The 12,857-nt window shown below is 39.5% G+C and overlaps 2 protein-coding genes and 1 long non-coding RNA gene across 3 annotated transcripts; 2 read left to right on the top strand and 1 right to left on the bottom strand.

Annotated features, from left to right (window-relative positions):
• Positions 1-688: 688 nt before the first annotated feature.
• Positions 689-5,034, top strand: LOC113468477 (embryonal Fyn-associated substrate-like). Its single transcript, XM_026825428.1, has 6 exons — positions 689-926; positions 2,239-2,629; positions 3,497-3,661; positions 3,847-4,047; positions 4,779-4,931; positions 4,981-5,034. The coding sequence occupies exons 1-6, from the start codon at positions 700-702 to the stop codon at positions 5,032-5,034; spliced, it is 1,191 nt and encodes a 396-aa protein (XP_026681229.1). The 5' UTR covers positions 689-699.
• A 170-nt stretch (positions 5,035-5,204) lies between these two features.
• LOC103511764 (methyltransferase-like protein 9) lies at positions 5,205-5,531 on the bottom strand (the record flags this gene model as incomplete). The annotated part of the gene is made up of 1 exon (XM_026825427.1): positions 5,205-5,531. A coding segment is annotated over one exon (234 nt), but the record flags the coding sequence as incomplete, so codon positions are not given.
• A 4,750-nt stretch (positions 5,532-10,281) lies between these two features.
• LOC113468479 lies at positions 10,282-12,248 on the top strand. The gene is made up of 2 exons (XR_003392216.1): positions 10,282-10,362; positions 11,863-12,248. It is a non-coding gene; the product is annotated as an uncharacterized LOC113468479 (long non-coding RNA).
• Positions 12,249-12,857: the final 609 nt, after the last annotated feature.

Here is a 12,857-nt window from a genome sequence, read left to right as displayed (position 1 = left end):
GTGAAATTTTGCCATTTTTTGATGAAAAAATTCCAATAACTAGGGAGTCTGTCTCCCCTGTTAGGGGGATGTTCTAATTCGTGGGTTTCTGTGGGTAAATTCTTAGAAGCATTGTGTCTTAGGAAGGATCCTCTTGTATTTGTATTTATTTATTATTGTCAAATAAAGAAAATAAAACATCAATTAATTAATGTAGGTAACATGCATTTTATATTATATGCTTAAACACATTAAACTCAAACTTATTGAACAAACACCATGGACTATGCTTTGGTAGTCAGGGTGTTGAAGTTGAAAATTCACATCTCCTTGGCGAAAGTCCCACAGAGAGGATTAATAAAATACGGCTCTTGTATACCTAATAGTGTACTTATTTTTGGCCTGCCTGCCTCGGTGGTGTAGTTCTCAAGGCGCTCGCCTGGTAAACAGGAGGGCGTGGGCTGGATTTTTTTTTTTTTTTTGTAGAGGTTTGACAGAGGGAACTGTAACCGCTAAGGTCTTATCGGTTCCGAAAGCGAAGAGAGAAGGAACGCAGGATGGGAGAAAGCCAGCCGTTCCGAGAACGAACATTATTCGTTCAGGATAAAATTCGCCTCGGGCAGGAATCGAACCTGCGACCTAGCGCTTACAAGGAAGACGCTCCAAGCTAACTAGGCTGACAAAGCATTTATTTCCGGACCGCCGAAACGTTAACCAGCCATGTCTCTTTTTCCGCCAGGTCTACCGTCACACCTGAGCGGCGGCCTACCGCCTTTGCCGCGCGGTTCTCAACCGCCCCCCGCCCATAGCAACACACCGCATAGTATATCCGACCTCACGCAGAAGAAAGACTCAGGGCCGGGCAAACGGTATGCCCCGAGTCCGAGTGTTAGTAAGCCTTCGCCCAACCCTTCGCCCAAACCGGGCCTGCCCTCGCCTCTGTACAGGTAATAACAATAGACTCTCGAGTGGAAGGCAACCACTAGGCGAGGTTAACGCCTTAGGCGTTCTCTACCACCTAACCCTTAGAGCTCCATTATTATGTGGTCGAATTCTCAAATTATATTGAGGATAAAATTCCATACCTCGGCTGGGATCTAACCCACGCCCTCCTGATTACCAGGCGAGCGTCTTGACCACTACACCACCGAGGCAGGTGTGGTTGTGTGGTTGTTTTTTTTTTTTCTCTGAATGAATGAATGAATAATAGTGCTTATTTATACTGCTCGCATAGGACTGTAAAGTCCTTTTACTCCAGCAGTAGGCCACTACTATTATTGTGGTCATATTCTCAAATTATATTGAGGATAAAATTCCATACCTCGGCTGGGATTGAACCCACGCCCTCCTGTTTACCAGGTGAGCGTCTTGACCACTACACCACCGAGGCACTGAATGGGTAAAAGTCAGAGCGGACCAAGTACAAAAATCGACTTCCTGAGTTATCTATATTGTTGGAAAGAGCTCGAAAAGATCTACTTTTTATATTGGTTGCTAACATCTCTTTGGTGTTGAAATGAGAGCAAAAACAAAATGGCCATCTCTATTTAAAGTTTAATAGTCCTAAACTTTGACTCCATTTATCTCAAAACGCTTTTTTTGGACTTAGCTCGCTCTGTGACTGTATAGTGTAAAAATGTATCAAAAAAGTACTATAGAATATATATCTCTCAATAACACATTATTTTCCCCATTTTCCGGGCATCTAAAATCAAATGTTTGTTTTAGAACAACCATCCGTAAAATTGGCCCAGGCTGTCCCACATGAAAAAATTGATATATTTGGATTCAGTGAAGCCTACTGAACACAAATATGAACATTATTCCCCCACCCGTGGCTCGGTAATGAAAGGGGAGGATAAAATTCCATACCTCGGCTGGGATTGAACCCACGCCCTCCTGTTTACCAGGCGAGCGTCTTGACCACTACACCACCGAGGCACTGAATGGGTAAAAAGTCAGAGCGGACCAAGTCCAAAAATCGACTTTCTGAGTTATCTTTATTGTTGGAAAGAGCTCGAAAAGATCTACTTTTTATATTGGTTGCTAACATCTCTTTAGTGTTGAAATGAGAGCAAAAACAAAATGGCCATCTCTATTTAAAGTTTAACTAGTCCTAAACTTTGACCCCATTTATCTCAAAACGCTTTTTTTGGGACTTGGTCAAAATATATAAAAATGCCCTGTAGCCTGTAGTTTTTTTCCTAACCAGTATTAATTTCTATTTGACACCTCGACTTCCACATTCTGTTCCCACAGCTCTGGCTACGGGTCGACGCCCGACAAGTCCCACTACGCCTCGTCTAGTCCGTACCCACCCCTGCCCCCCCACCCCAAGTCCTCGCCCAAACCTCCCCTGCCCTCCGACCCCCCTCCGGGCAAAGATACCAAAGACACCCCCACCCTGGGCGGCGGCGGCCCCAAAGACAAAGATTTAGCCGGCCTGGCGCTCGGCAAGGCGCACGATTTAGCCGGCCTGGCCGGGCTCGGCAAGGCGCATGATTTGGCGGCTCTCGGCAAGGCGCCCCATGAGCTTGGCGGCCTGTCGGCTCTGGGCAAACCGGAGTTGACTTCGTTGGCGGCGCTTCACCCAAGTGTTCCTTACTCGCAGCTGTCACAGGCTGACGTGCTCAAACTGTATGAGGCTCAGGTAAGAAACCAGATGTTCGTTTTTTTATAATCTGACCCATGAGCTTGGCGGCCTGTCGGCTCTGGGCAAACCGGAGTTGACTTCGTTGGCGGCGCTTCACCCAAGTGTTCCTTACTCGCAGCTCTCGCAGGCTGACGTGCTCAAACTGTATGAGGCTCAGGTAAGAAACCAGATGTTCGTTTTTTTATAATCTGATTTTTTTTTTTCTTTTTAATAAAACAGTTTTTATTTATTTTTAAACATGTACAATAACTCTCTCTATTGCTGATTTTACTCCTTGTCTAAACTGTACATAATTGTCTACAATTGTGGCGACTGAGGAGGGGTTTAATAGCTTTTTTATTAAATTAAATTGTATACTCAATTAATAATTATTTAATAAACCTTAAAATCGTATTATTATGCTGGTCTGCTCCCTGTTTAACGTCCCCCAGCCAGACTAAGCTGGTCTGCTCCCTGTTTAACGTCCCCCAGCCAGACTGAGCTGGTCTGCTCCCTGTTTAACGTCCCCCAGCCAGACTGAGCTGGTCTGCTCCCTGTTTTGGAGGACTCAAGACCTTACCCTAGTCGGATGAAAAAAGATTGAAAAAATTTAACAGGCTTGAGAACATTGCTTGAAAAAAAAAAAAAAAATCGGCTGCGGCGCAGTGGGATTAGGGTGGAAAATCTTGGAAAAGTAGACTGGAAATTTTGAAAAATTGGACTGGAAAACCGGGAAAAGTCAGGGAATTTTATTTTTCCATTTTGGTAGACACCCTGTGGTCTGCTCCCTGTTTAACGTCCCCCAGCCAGACTGAGCTGGTCTGCTCCCTGTTGAACGTCCACCAGCCAGACAAATCATATCTATTCTTACTCTATTCTATTCAGATGGCTGCCTACATGCCGGGAGCGAGCAGTGCAGACATAGGTCATCTGTACGCCATGCAACTAGCAGAGGCGCAAATGTTGCAAGCAGCCCAGGCTGCGCAAATCAGTAGCGCGCAGAAATTGTACGCAGCGCAAGTGGCTTCCATTGAAGAACAACAGAAACAGGTAGGGGATACTGCATTAAAAATATTTTTTTTTTTTATTATTATTATTATTTTTTTTTAAGAGGTTTGACAGAGGGAACTGTAACTGCTATGGTCTTATCGTCCCGAAATCGAAGAGAGAAGGAAGAGAGGATAGGAGAAAGCCAGCCGTTCCGAGAACGAACATTATCCCTGTTTTATTTCCAGTACGCAATGCAAGTGCAGGCCGCACAGCAGGCGGCAAAGTTCCAATCGGAGAAGGCCATGGCCGCCGAGGCGCAAATGATGCGCGAGGCGCAACTCAAGGCGCACCACGCCAAGATGGCCGACGCTATGAAGGCGCAGGTCGGCCTCAGCGCGGTCGGATACCCCATGAGCGACGCGCAGAAGTTGCAACATAATGCGCAGGTAAGGAAAAATTTGCGCAATGGGTAGGTGTTTGGAAAAATTTGCACAATTAAAAAAATAAATACGATTGTCCTCACTCAGCCTCGTGAGGACAATCGAGTAGCGATTAGTGGCGGCATGAACAGTGTAAAAAGAAAAGAATATAAAAATAACAGACATAGTAAAGTCTAAATAATGCTGTGATATCCACAAAAAATGTTAAGAAGCTGTCAGCTTCCCCGCAAAATGAATCATTATTTAGATTTTTTATTCGATAATAACATAAGGAGGGCTTTTTCCCTATCTAAATCGGTTTACGATTGTCCTCACTCAGCCTCGTGAGGACAATCGAGTAGCGATTAGTGGCGGCATGAACAGTGTAAAAAGAAAAGAATATAAAAATGACAGACATAGTAAAGTCTAAATAATGCTGTGATATCCACAAAAAATGTTAAGAAGCTGTCAGCTTCCCCGCAAATGAATCATTATTTAGATTTTTTATTAGATAATAATATAAGGAGGGCTTTTTCCCTATCTAAATCGTTTTTTAAAGTCTATTCCGGTTTTTAAAGTCTATTCATTCATTCCTCGTAGAGTTACCTAAATTTTCTGTCACTGCCATTCTCTCGCCCCAGGTACAAATGATGAACGACGCAGCCCAACACCAGAAACTCCAACAAGCCTAAATCGGTTTTCATTCATTCCTCGTAGAGTTACCTAAATTTTCTGTCACTGCCATTCTCTCGCCCCAGGTACAAATGATGAACGACGCAGCCCAACACCAGAAACTCCAACAAGCCGCTGCAGCCCAACAACAGCAAGCGTCGGCCCACCAAGCCTCAGCCCAACAACAAGCGGCCGCCGACCAAATGCGAAAGCTGTACGAAGATCAGCTCATGTACGAGGTAAGAATGGGAATCATTTCAATTAATCATACATATTAAAATCAACAAGCGGCCGCCGACCAAATGCGAAAGCTGTACGAAGATCAGCTCATGTACGAGGTAAGAATGGGAATCATTTCAATTAATCATAATAAAATACTTGGGAAGTTATTTTACAACTGACCAGTGGCGTAGCGTGTATTGGAAAAAATCCTACAATGCTGCAGTGAGCACCAAAGTTGTGATATAGTAACACAAAGAAAAGACATTTATTTATTTATTATTATTAAAAATTCTCCCATTAAGTCATTGGTGAAATCCTTCATAAGTAAAATAGTATTTACAAAGGATGTATGTCTAAATTAAATAAATCAATTAATATTGAGCTCAAGACTCCTGATTGGTCAGTTGAACTACAAACAGGACGTCCGTCAGCCAATAGAAAGTCTGCTGGAAGTCGCCCTCACACAGGTAGGGGACTTTGGACCACGTGACCAGCGTAAACCCGAGCGGTTCAAGTAGTCGACTCACAAGTTCCTGGATCTGGGGTTCGATACTCTCTGCGGAAGAATTGATTGGGAGGTATTCGCTGGGCGTGTGGCCGATGGCTGGGAAAGGAAAGGAAATAAATAAAACATTTTAAAACAATCTGAAAACTTGCAACAATGGCAGTGGAATACATAAAATTAATGTAGGGTATCTAAGCAATTAGATGCTCGACAAAACCTGTGGTTGGGTGAAAGAGCTCTCCTTTCGGAGAATCCTGCCACATTAAATAAAAATAATAATAATAAAAAAAAATCCAGCCTAGTTAGCTTGGTTGGTAGCGCATCTGCCTTGTAAGTGCTAGGTCGCGGGTTCAGATTCCCGCCCGGGGCGGATTTTATCCTGAACGGATAAAGTTCGTTCTCGGAACGGCTGACTTTCTCCTATCCTGTCTTTATTCTCTCTTCGATTTCGGGACGATAAGACCTTAACAGTTGCAGTTCCCTCTATAAAACCTCTTGAAAAAAAGAAATCATTTTAATTTTAAATGATGAATTTGTTGGTCAAAAGAGGTGATATTTTGTATCCTCGTAAAATATCGTTCGTTTGTCCCCCCTCAGGCTCACACATGTCCAACAACAGTCAGTCCGGTCGCTATCACGAGTCCACTAACGACCCAGCCGCCTCCAATAAACGAAAACCACCGAATGAACACGAGTCGAACAGTAGTGGATTCAGTAGGAACCCATCCAATGAGGACCTGTCCACTCATAGGAACAAGAAGGCCAAGATGGACGGTGGGAGCTCGTATCAGCCACGATTTGACCATTCTGCTTCGTCTTCACCTGGGGTAAGGTTTTCTTTCGTTTTTTGTTTTTTACTTTCTATTACTACAGTATAGCGGAGCTATACTAGTAATGAAAGTATTGCAATCGGTCCAAATTTTCAAAATCGGGAAATTGTTGGAAATATCCGTTTTGGGATCCCCTGATGTCCGCCCCGCCAAGTCAAAGCAGTTTGACAGGGTAGTATAATTATAATTTAACGTGTTTTTAGCTGACAGTCTAAATAAAGCACTACTTTTGTAATGTGTAATGAGCTGTGTATGTACAATGTAATGTACAAAATAAAGCTGTGTAATGAGTTATCTATGTATGTGTACTGTGTAGGTTTGCTGTGTAGTGAGTTGAATATCTATGTGCAGTGTATAGGTTTTGCTGTGTTGAGTATGTCTGTGCAATGTGTAGGTATGCTGTGCTGTGAGCTACTTCCTCGTGCTCTACTACTTCCTACACTATTTCATTTTGTATTTTCTTACTTTTTATTTTTATTATTATCTTACTCTCTTTTCTGCTGTATTTTTTTTTCAGGTGAGTGGAAATGCCGACCTTATTCCCGATGACTTATGCCTGTCACTCCCTATCCAGGGTTTATACGCGACCTGGAAAACCTGGAAGATTCATGGAATCTGAAAATCGACCAAAAAGTCATGGAATAGTCATGGAATTTCGTTCCGGGAAAGCGTATAAACCCTGTTATCAGGTTGCCCAAGTCAAACGGAATCAAACTCTTCCTGTATTTGGTAGTCCCAGGAATTCTGCCACATCAATATTGGTTTAAGCCTATTTGTTTCAAATTAAACAAAAACAAATAACCAAGAAATGAAATCAATCCAGAGCTGTGAGTTGTGTGGGCTTTGATGGACAATTCTCATCAGGTGCACCTGTCGTCAGGTTTACCTGATGGTAAGTAGCTGGAACTCAGTCGGTGTTGAGGTGTGTGTACCCGAAAAACCTGGAAACTCCATATCGTGTTACTAATGATAATTTAGTGTAGCTGCTTCAAGTTGTGCCCCTACTTGACTTGTGTGGTTTAGTGTACACGTTGTTTAACCAGGAGGGCATGGGTTCAATCCCTCCTCAAGGCGCGAGTACATATATCTTCAAATAGCTGGATCACACGAGGCCAGTTCAACTAATAGCCACAATTGGCGTTCAGTGGTATTCGAGGCCCCAGAGTTTAAACTGGGTTTGAAGTTAAACTCAATCTGATTGGGTTAATCAATCTGATTTGCTGAAATTTTAGATTTTTTTTTTTTTTTTTTTTTTGAAATCAACTAAGAAATGAAATTAAGATTGCATGGCAACACTCGTACTTGTCTCGGTTTTTGCTGATCCTAGATGGCAGACCATATTAACAGTAAATAAATTTTCTATACAGTAGATAAACATCAAAGGGGAAAAAAAATTCAGGCGCTAATGGGTTAATCCAAAAGTTAAACTTAACCATTAGTTGATTGACGAAAAAAAAGTAATGATAAAAACAAACAAATTTAATGTATATTAAATAAAACTGTTTATTGGTAATGACAATTTAAATTTTAAAATATTTTTATCGTATGAATCAGACAGTATTTAAACAAGGAAAAGAGACTTAGAAACCTTATTAACCTAAGATCGTAAACCGAAGTTCTCCCATTAGTTAAATCTCTCATTAACTCGCTGGTGAAATCCACCATTAGCCCTACTTTGCTTGAATTTCATTTGCCTCTCGTTAAAGACCTCATTTTGTTGACTGTTGTTAAAACCTTTTCTGTTTTATTTTTTCCATTAAATTATTTGCCTTATGCATTTTTAATTTTTTATTTATTCCTCAATGGTCACGGTTTCACAAATGTCTTTCTCGGAGATTTCATGGATGGCATATTTTTGAGTTCAAAAATTACTAATAGAGAATATGCATTTGGGTAAAAGTTATGAATATAAGGTCGATTTCTACGTAGAAAGTTGGGAAAACCCCAAATCAAAGCAATTTTTAAAAGGTTGAAAGTTCAATTTTTTTATTTGCCGTTCTAAAAATTATGAATGAAAGGTCGATGATTCCTACGTAAAAAGTTGTGAAAGCCCCAAATCTGAAGTCAAAAGGGCAAAACAGTATCTTTAAAAGGTCGAAAATAAACTATCGCCACCATCAGCCAAATCTCCGATTATTTCATGGGTGAAATCCGCAATCCTCCATTTGATAAAGAAACTAACCAAATTAATTTAATGAATGGAGAGATGTATTTCCTAGACGTAAAGAATTTTCAGGAGTTATTTGCAAATGTTCAATTACATTAGAGTTACAATAATGTACCAATTTTCGTTCCTCATTTTATTAATTTCATTTTTCTTGTTAGTTCATTTCTTACTTTGGCTGTATAGGGGTGCAATAGTCATACATACTGGAATCTGCCTGCACACAGGAATTTCGCCAGGAAAGACCCCCATTTCAATGTAATGTAGCTGGATTTTCCCTTCGGAAACGATTTCTGATGGCGCCATCTTGGATTTCCAATGGTTTAGTACAGGCGCTACCACGCCACCTAGTGGTTGAACTAATTCGTGCATTTTCATTTAAAAGAGGGGAAATGAGTTTCAGAAAAGGGGACATCGTCAGAGTTTTTGAAAGGAAAATACGACTTTTCTAACCATTTTTCTTGGAGTTTGTTTCATCTCCATGTAGGTATATCACCAAAAATGGGAAATTTCACAGATTTTTTTTTTTTTTAAACCGTTGACTTTTGAAACTTTCTCGGTAGCGTTGTGGTTTATTTAAGGTGTGGGTTCGATCCCAGCCGAAGTACGAAATTCTATTCTTGTTTGAATATTTGACCATAATAACAGTAGCCTTCTACTGGGGTAAAGGGACTTTTTAGTGTATTTGAAAAGTATAAATAAGCACTGTTATTTGAAGAAAGGCAAGTCTTTCTCTCACTTATCCAACCTATCCTTTTATTTATTATTATTAATAAAAATAATAATAATAATAGCTCATCCCGGGAATTCAGCTAAAAACAGCAGTAATGGCAGCTAATGCTATAATTAATCTACTAATAATAATGGAATTATGTACTGTATTGTACCCAAGTATTACATATTTATCAATAGAAATTGTAATTGGATTTGTATGTTTGTATTATTGTATTTTATATGATAAATGTGATCAATAACAAATATAAATAAAAATTACCTACATGTTTAATACTTCTTGATATGTTGAGGTTTTATTTTATTTTTTAAACCTGTGCTTCTGCCAGCCTAGTTAGCTTGGTTGGTAGCGCGTCTGCTTTGTAAGCGCGAGGCCGCGGGTTCGATTCCCGCCCGGGGCGGATTTTATCCTGATGGGATAATGTTCGTTCTCGGAACGGCTGGCTTTCTCCTATTCTGTCTTTCCTTTCTCTTCGATTTGACGATAAGACCATAGCAGTTACGGTTCCCCCTGTCAAACCTCTTCAAAAAAAAAAAAAAAAAAAGAAGAGGAAAAGGAAAAATATTGGCACTTGTTTAACCTCTATTTTACTTGGTTATGTTGTTATACAATGGATCCTTACAAGTCGTAAGTATTATCCCAACTCAGGAGTTTCGTCCATTTCGTAGACATTTTCAAGGGAAACTCCGTGTCGGGATAGTACCTACATACATACTTGTAAGTATCCATTGCTCAACATAACTAATGGTGGATTTCACTAATGACTTAATGAGAGATTTCACTAAGGGGAGAATTTTCATTTATCCAAAAAGTAAAAAGGAGTTTGTAATGTTCCAAACAGGATTTTTTAAAAACTTAAAACTCCCCCTTTTTAGATCACTATAAACTTCTTTTCGGACCATTAAAAAACTTGTAAGTATCCATTGCTCAACATAACTAATGGTGGATTTCACTAATGACTTAATGAGAGATTTCACTAAGGGGAGAATTTTCATTCGTCCAAAAAGTAAAAAGGAGTTTGTAATGTTCCAAACGGGATTTTTTAAAACTCCCCCCTTTTTTTTAGATCACTATAAACTTCTTTTCGGACCATTCGAAACTCTTTTTTGGATTATTAAACTAATAGAGAATATGCATTTGGGTAAAAGTTATGAATATAAGGTCGATTTCTACGTAGAAAGTTGGGAAAACCCCAAATCAAAGCAATTTTTAAAAGGTTGAAAGTTCAATTCCCCCCCTGTATACGCTTCCGAGGTGTTGAGGTGAGTGGAAATGCCGACCTTATTCCCGATGACTTATGCCTGTCACTCCACTCTCTATCCAGGGTTTATACGCGACCTGGAAAACCTGAAAAATTCATGGAATCTGAAAATCGACCAAAAAGTCATGGAATAGTCATGGAATTTCGTTCCGGGAAAAGCATATAAACCCTGTTATCAGGTTGCCCAAGTCAAATGGAATCAAATTCTTCCTTTATTTGGTAGTCCCAGGAATTCTCCCACATCAATATTGGTTTAAGCCTATTTGTTTCAAATTAAACAAAAACAAATAACCAAGAAATGAAATCAGTCCAGAGCTGTGAGTTGTGTGGGCTTTGATGGACAATTCTCATCAGGTAGACCTGATCAGGTGCACCTGTCGTCAGGTTTACCTGATTGTAAGTAGCTGGAACTCAGTCGGTGTTGAGGAGTGTGTACCCGAAAAATCGGGAAACTCCATCTCGTGTTACTAATGATAATTTAGTGTAGCTGCTTCAAGTTGTGCCCCTACTTGACTTGTGTGGTTTAGTGGTCAGTACACGTTGTTTAACCAGGAGGGCATGGGTTCAATCCCTCCTCAAGGCGCAAGTACATATATCTTCAAATAGCTGGATCACACGAGGCCAGTTCAACTAATAGCCACAATTGGCGTTCAGTGGTATTCGAGGCCCCAGACTTTAAACTGGGTTTGAAGTCAAACTCAATCTGATTGGGTTAATCAATCTGATTTGCTGAAATTTTAGATGTTTTTTTTTTTTTTTTGAAATCGACTAAGAAATGAAATCAGATTGCGTGGCAACACTCGTACTTGTCTCGGTTTTTGCTGATCCTAGATGGCAGACCATATTAACAGTAAATTAACATCAAAGGGGAAAAAATAATTCAGGCGCTAATGGGTTAATCCAAAAGTTAAACTTAACCATTAGTTGATTGACGAAAAAAAAAAGTAATGATAAAAACAAACAAATTTAATGTATATTAAATAAAACTGTTTATTGGTAATGACAATTTAAATTTTAAAATATTTTTATCGTATGAATCAGACAGTATTAAAACAAGGAAAAGAGACTTAGAAACCTTATTAACCTAAGATCGTAAACCGAAGTTCTCCCATTAGTTAAATCTCTCATTAAGTCGTTGGTGAAATCCACCATTAGCCCTACTTTGCTTGAATTTCATTTGCCTCTCGTTAAAGACCTCATTTTGTTGACTGTTGTTAAAACCTTTTCTGTTTTATTTTTTCCATTAAATTATTTGCCTTATGCATTTTTAATTTTTTATTTATTCCTCAATGGTCACGGTTTCACAAATGTCTTTCTCGGAGATTTCATGGATGGCATATTTTTGAGTTCAAAAATTACTAATAGAGAATATGCATTTGGGTAAAAGTTATGAATATAAGGTCGATTTCTACGTAGAAAGTTGGGAAAACCCCAAATCAAAGCAATTTTTAAAAGGTTGAAAGTTCAATTTTTTTATTTGCCGTTCTAAAAATTATGAATGAAAGGTCGATGATTCCTACGTAAAAAGTTGTGAAAGCCCCAAATCTGAAGTCAAAAGGGCAAAACAGTATCTTTAAAAGGTCGAAAATAAACTATCGCCACCATCAGCCAAATCTCCGATTATTTCATGGGTGAAATCCGCAATCCTCCATTTGATAAAGAAACTAACCAAATTAATTTAATGAATGGAGAGATGTATTTCCTAGACGTAAAGAATTTTCAGGAGTTATTTGCAAATGTTCAATTACATTAGAGTTACAATAATGTACCAATTTTCGTTCCTCATTTTATTAATTTCATTTTTCTTGTTAGTTCATTTCTTACTTTGGCTGTATAGGGGTGCAATAGTCCAACATACTGGAATCTGCACACAGGAATTTCGCCAGGAAAGACCCCGGAAAATAAACTATCGCCACCATCAGCCAAATCTCCGATTATTTCATGGGTGAAATCCGCAATCCTCCATTTGATAAAGAAATTAACCACATTAATTTAATGAATGGAGAGATGTATTTCCTAGACGTAAAGAATTTTCGGGAGTTATTTGCAAATGTTCAATTACATTAGAGTTACAATAATGTACCAATTTTCGTTCCTCATTTTATTAATTTCATTTTTCTTGTTAGTTCATTTCTTACTTTGGCTGTATAGGGGTGCAATAGTCATACATACTGGAATCTGCCTGCACACAGGAATTTCGCCAGGAAAGACCCCCATTTCAATGTAATGTAGCTGGATTTTCCCTTCGGAAACGATTTCTGATGGCGCCATCTTGGATTTCCAATGGTTTAGTACAGGCGCTACCACGCCACCTAGTGGTTGAACTAATTCGTGCATTTTCATTTAAAAGAGGGGAAATGAGTTTCAGAAAAGGGGACATCGTCAGAGTTTTTGAAAGGAAAATACGACTTTTCTAACCATTTTTCTTGGAGTTTGTTTCATCTCCATGT

This window comes from Diaphorina citri, unplaced genomic scaffold (assembly GCF_000475195.1).
Source record: "Diaphorina citri unplaced genomic scaffold, Diaci psyllid genome assembly version 1.1 scaffold749, whole genome shotgun sequence".
Lineage (NCBI taxonomy): Eukaryota > Metazoa > Arthropoda > Insecta > Hemiptera > Psyllidae > Diaphorina > Diaphorina citri.
Note: the sequence above shows the minus strand (reverse complement) of the source record. Positions and strands in the feature narration are given on the sequence as shown.

Bases quoted from the DNA above. Each gene is read 5' to 3' on its own strand.
- LOC113468477 (XM_026825428.1), top strand. From the start codon at position 700: ATGTCTCTTTTTCCGCCAGGTCTACCGTCACACCTGAGCGGCGGCCTA. The intron at 927-2,238 runs GTAATAACAATA...CTGTTCCCACAG, and splicing joins CTGCCCTCGCCTCTGTACAG to CTCTGGCTACGGGTCGACGC. The intron at 4,932-4,980 runs GTAAGAATGGGA...AAAATCAACAAG, and splicing joins AAGATCAGCTCATGTACGAG to CGGCCGCCGACCAAATGCGA.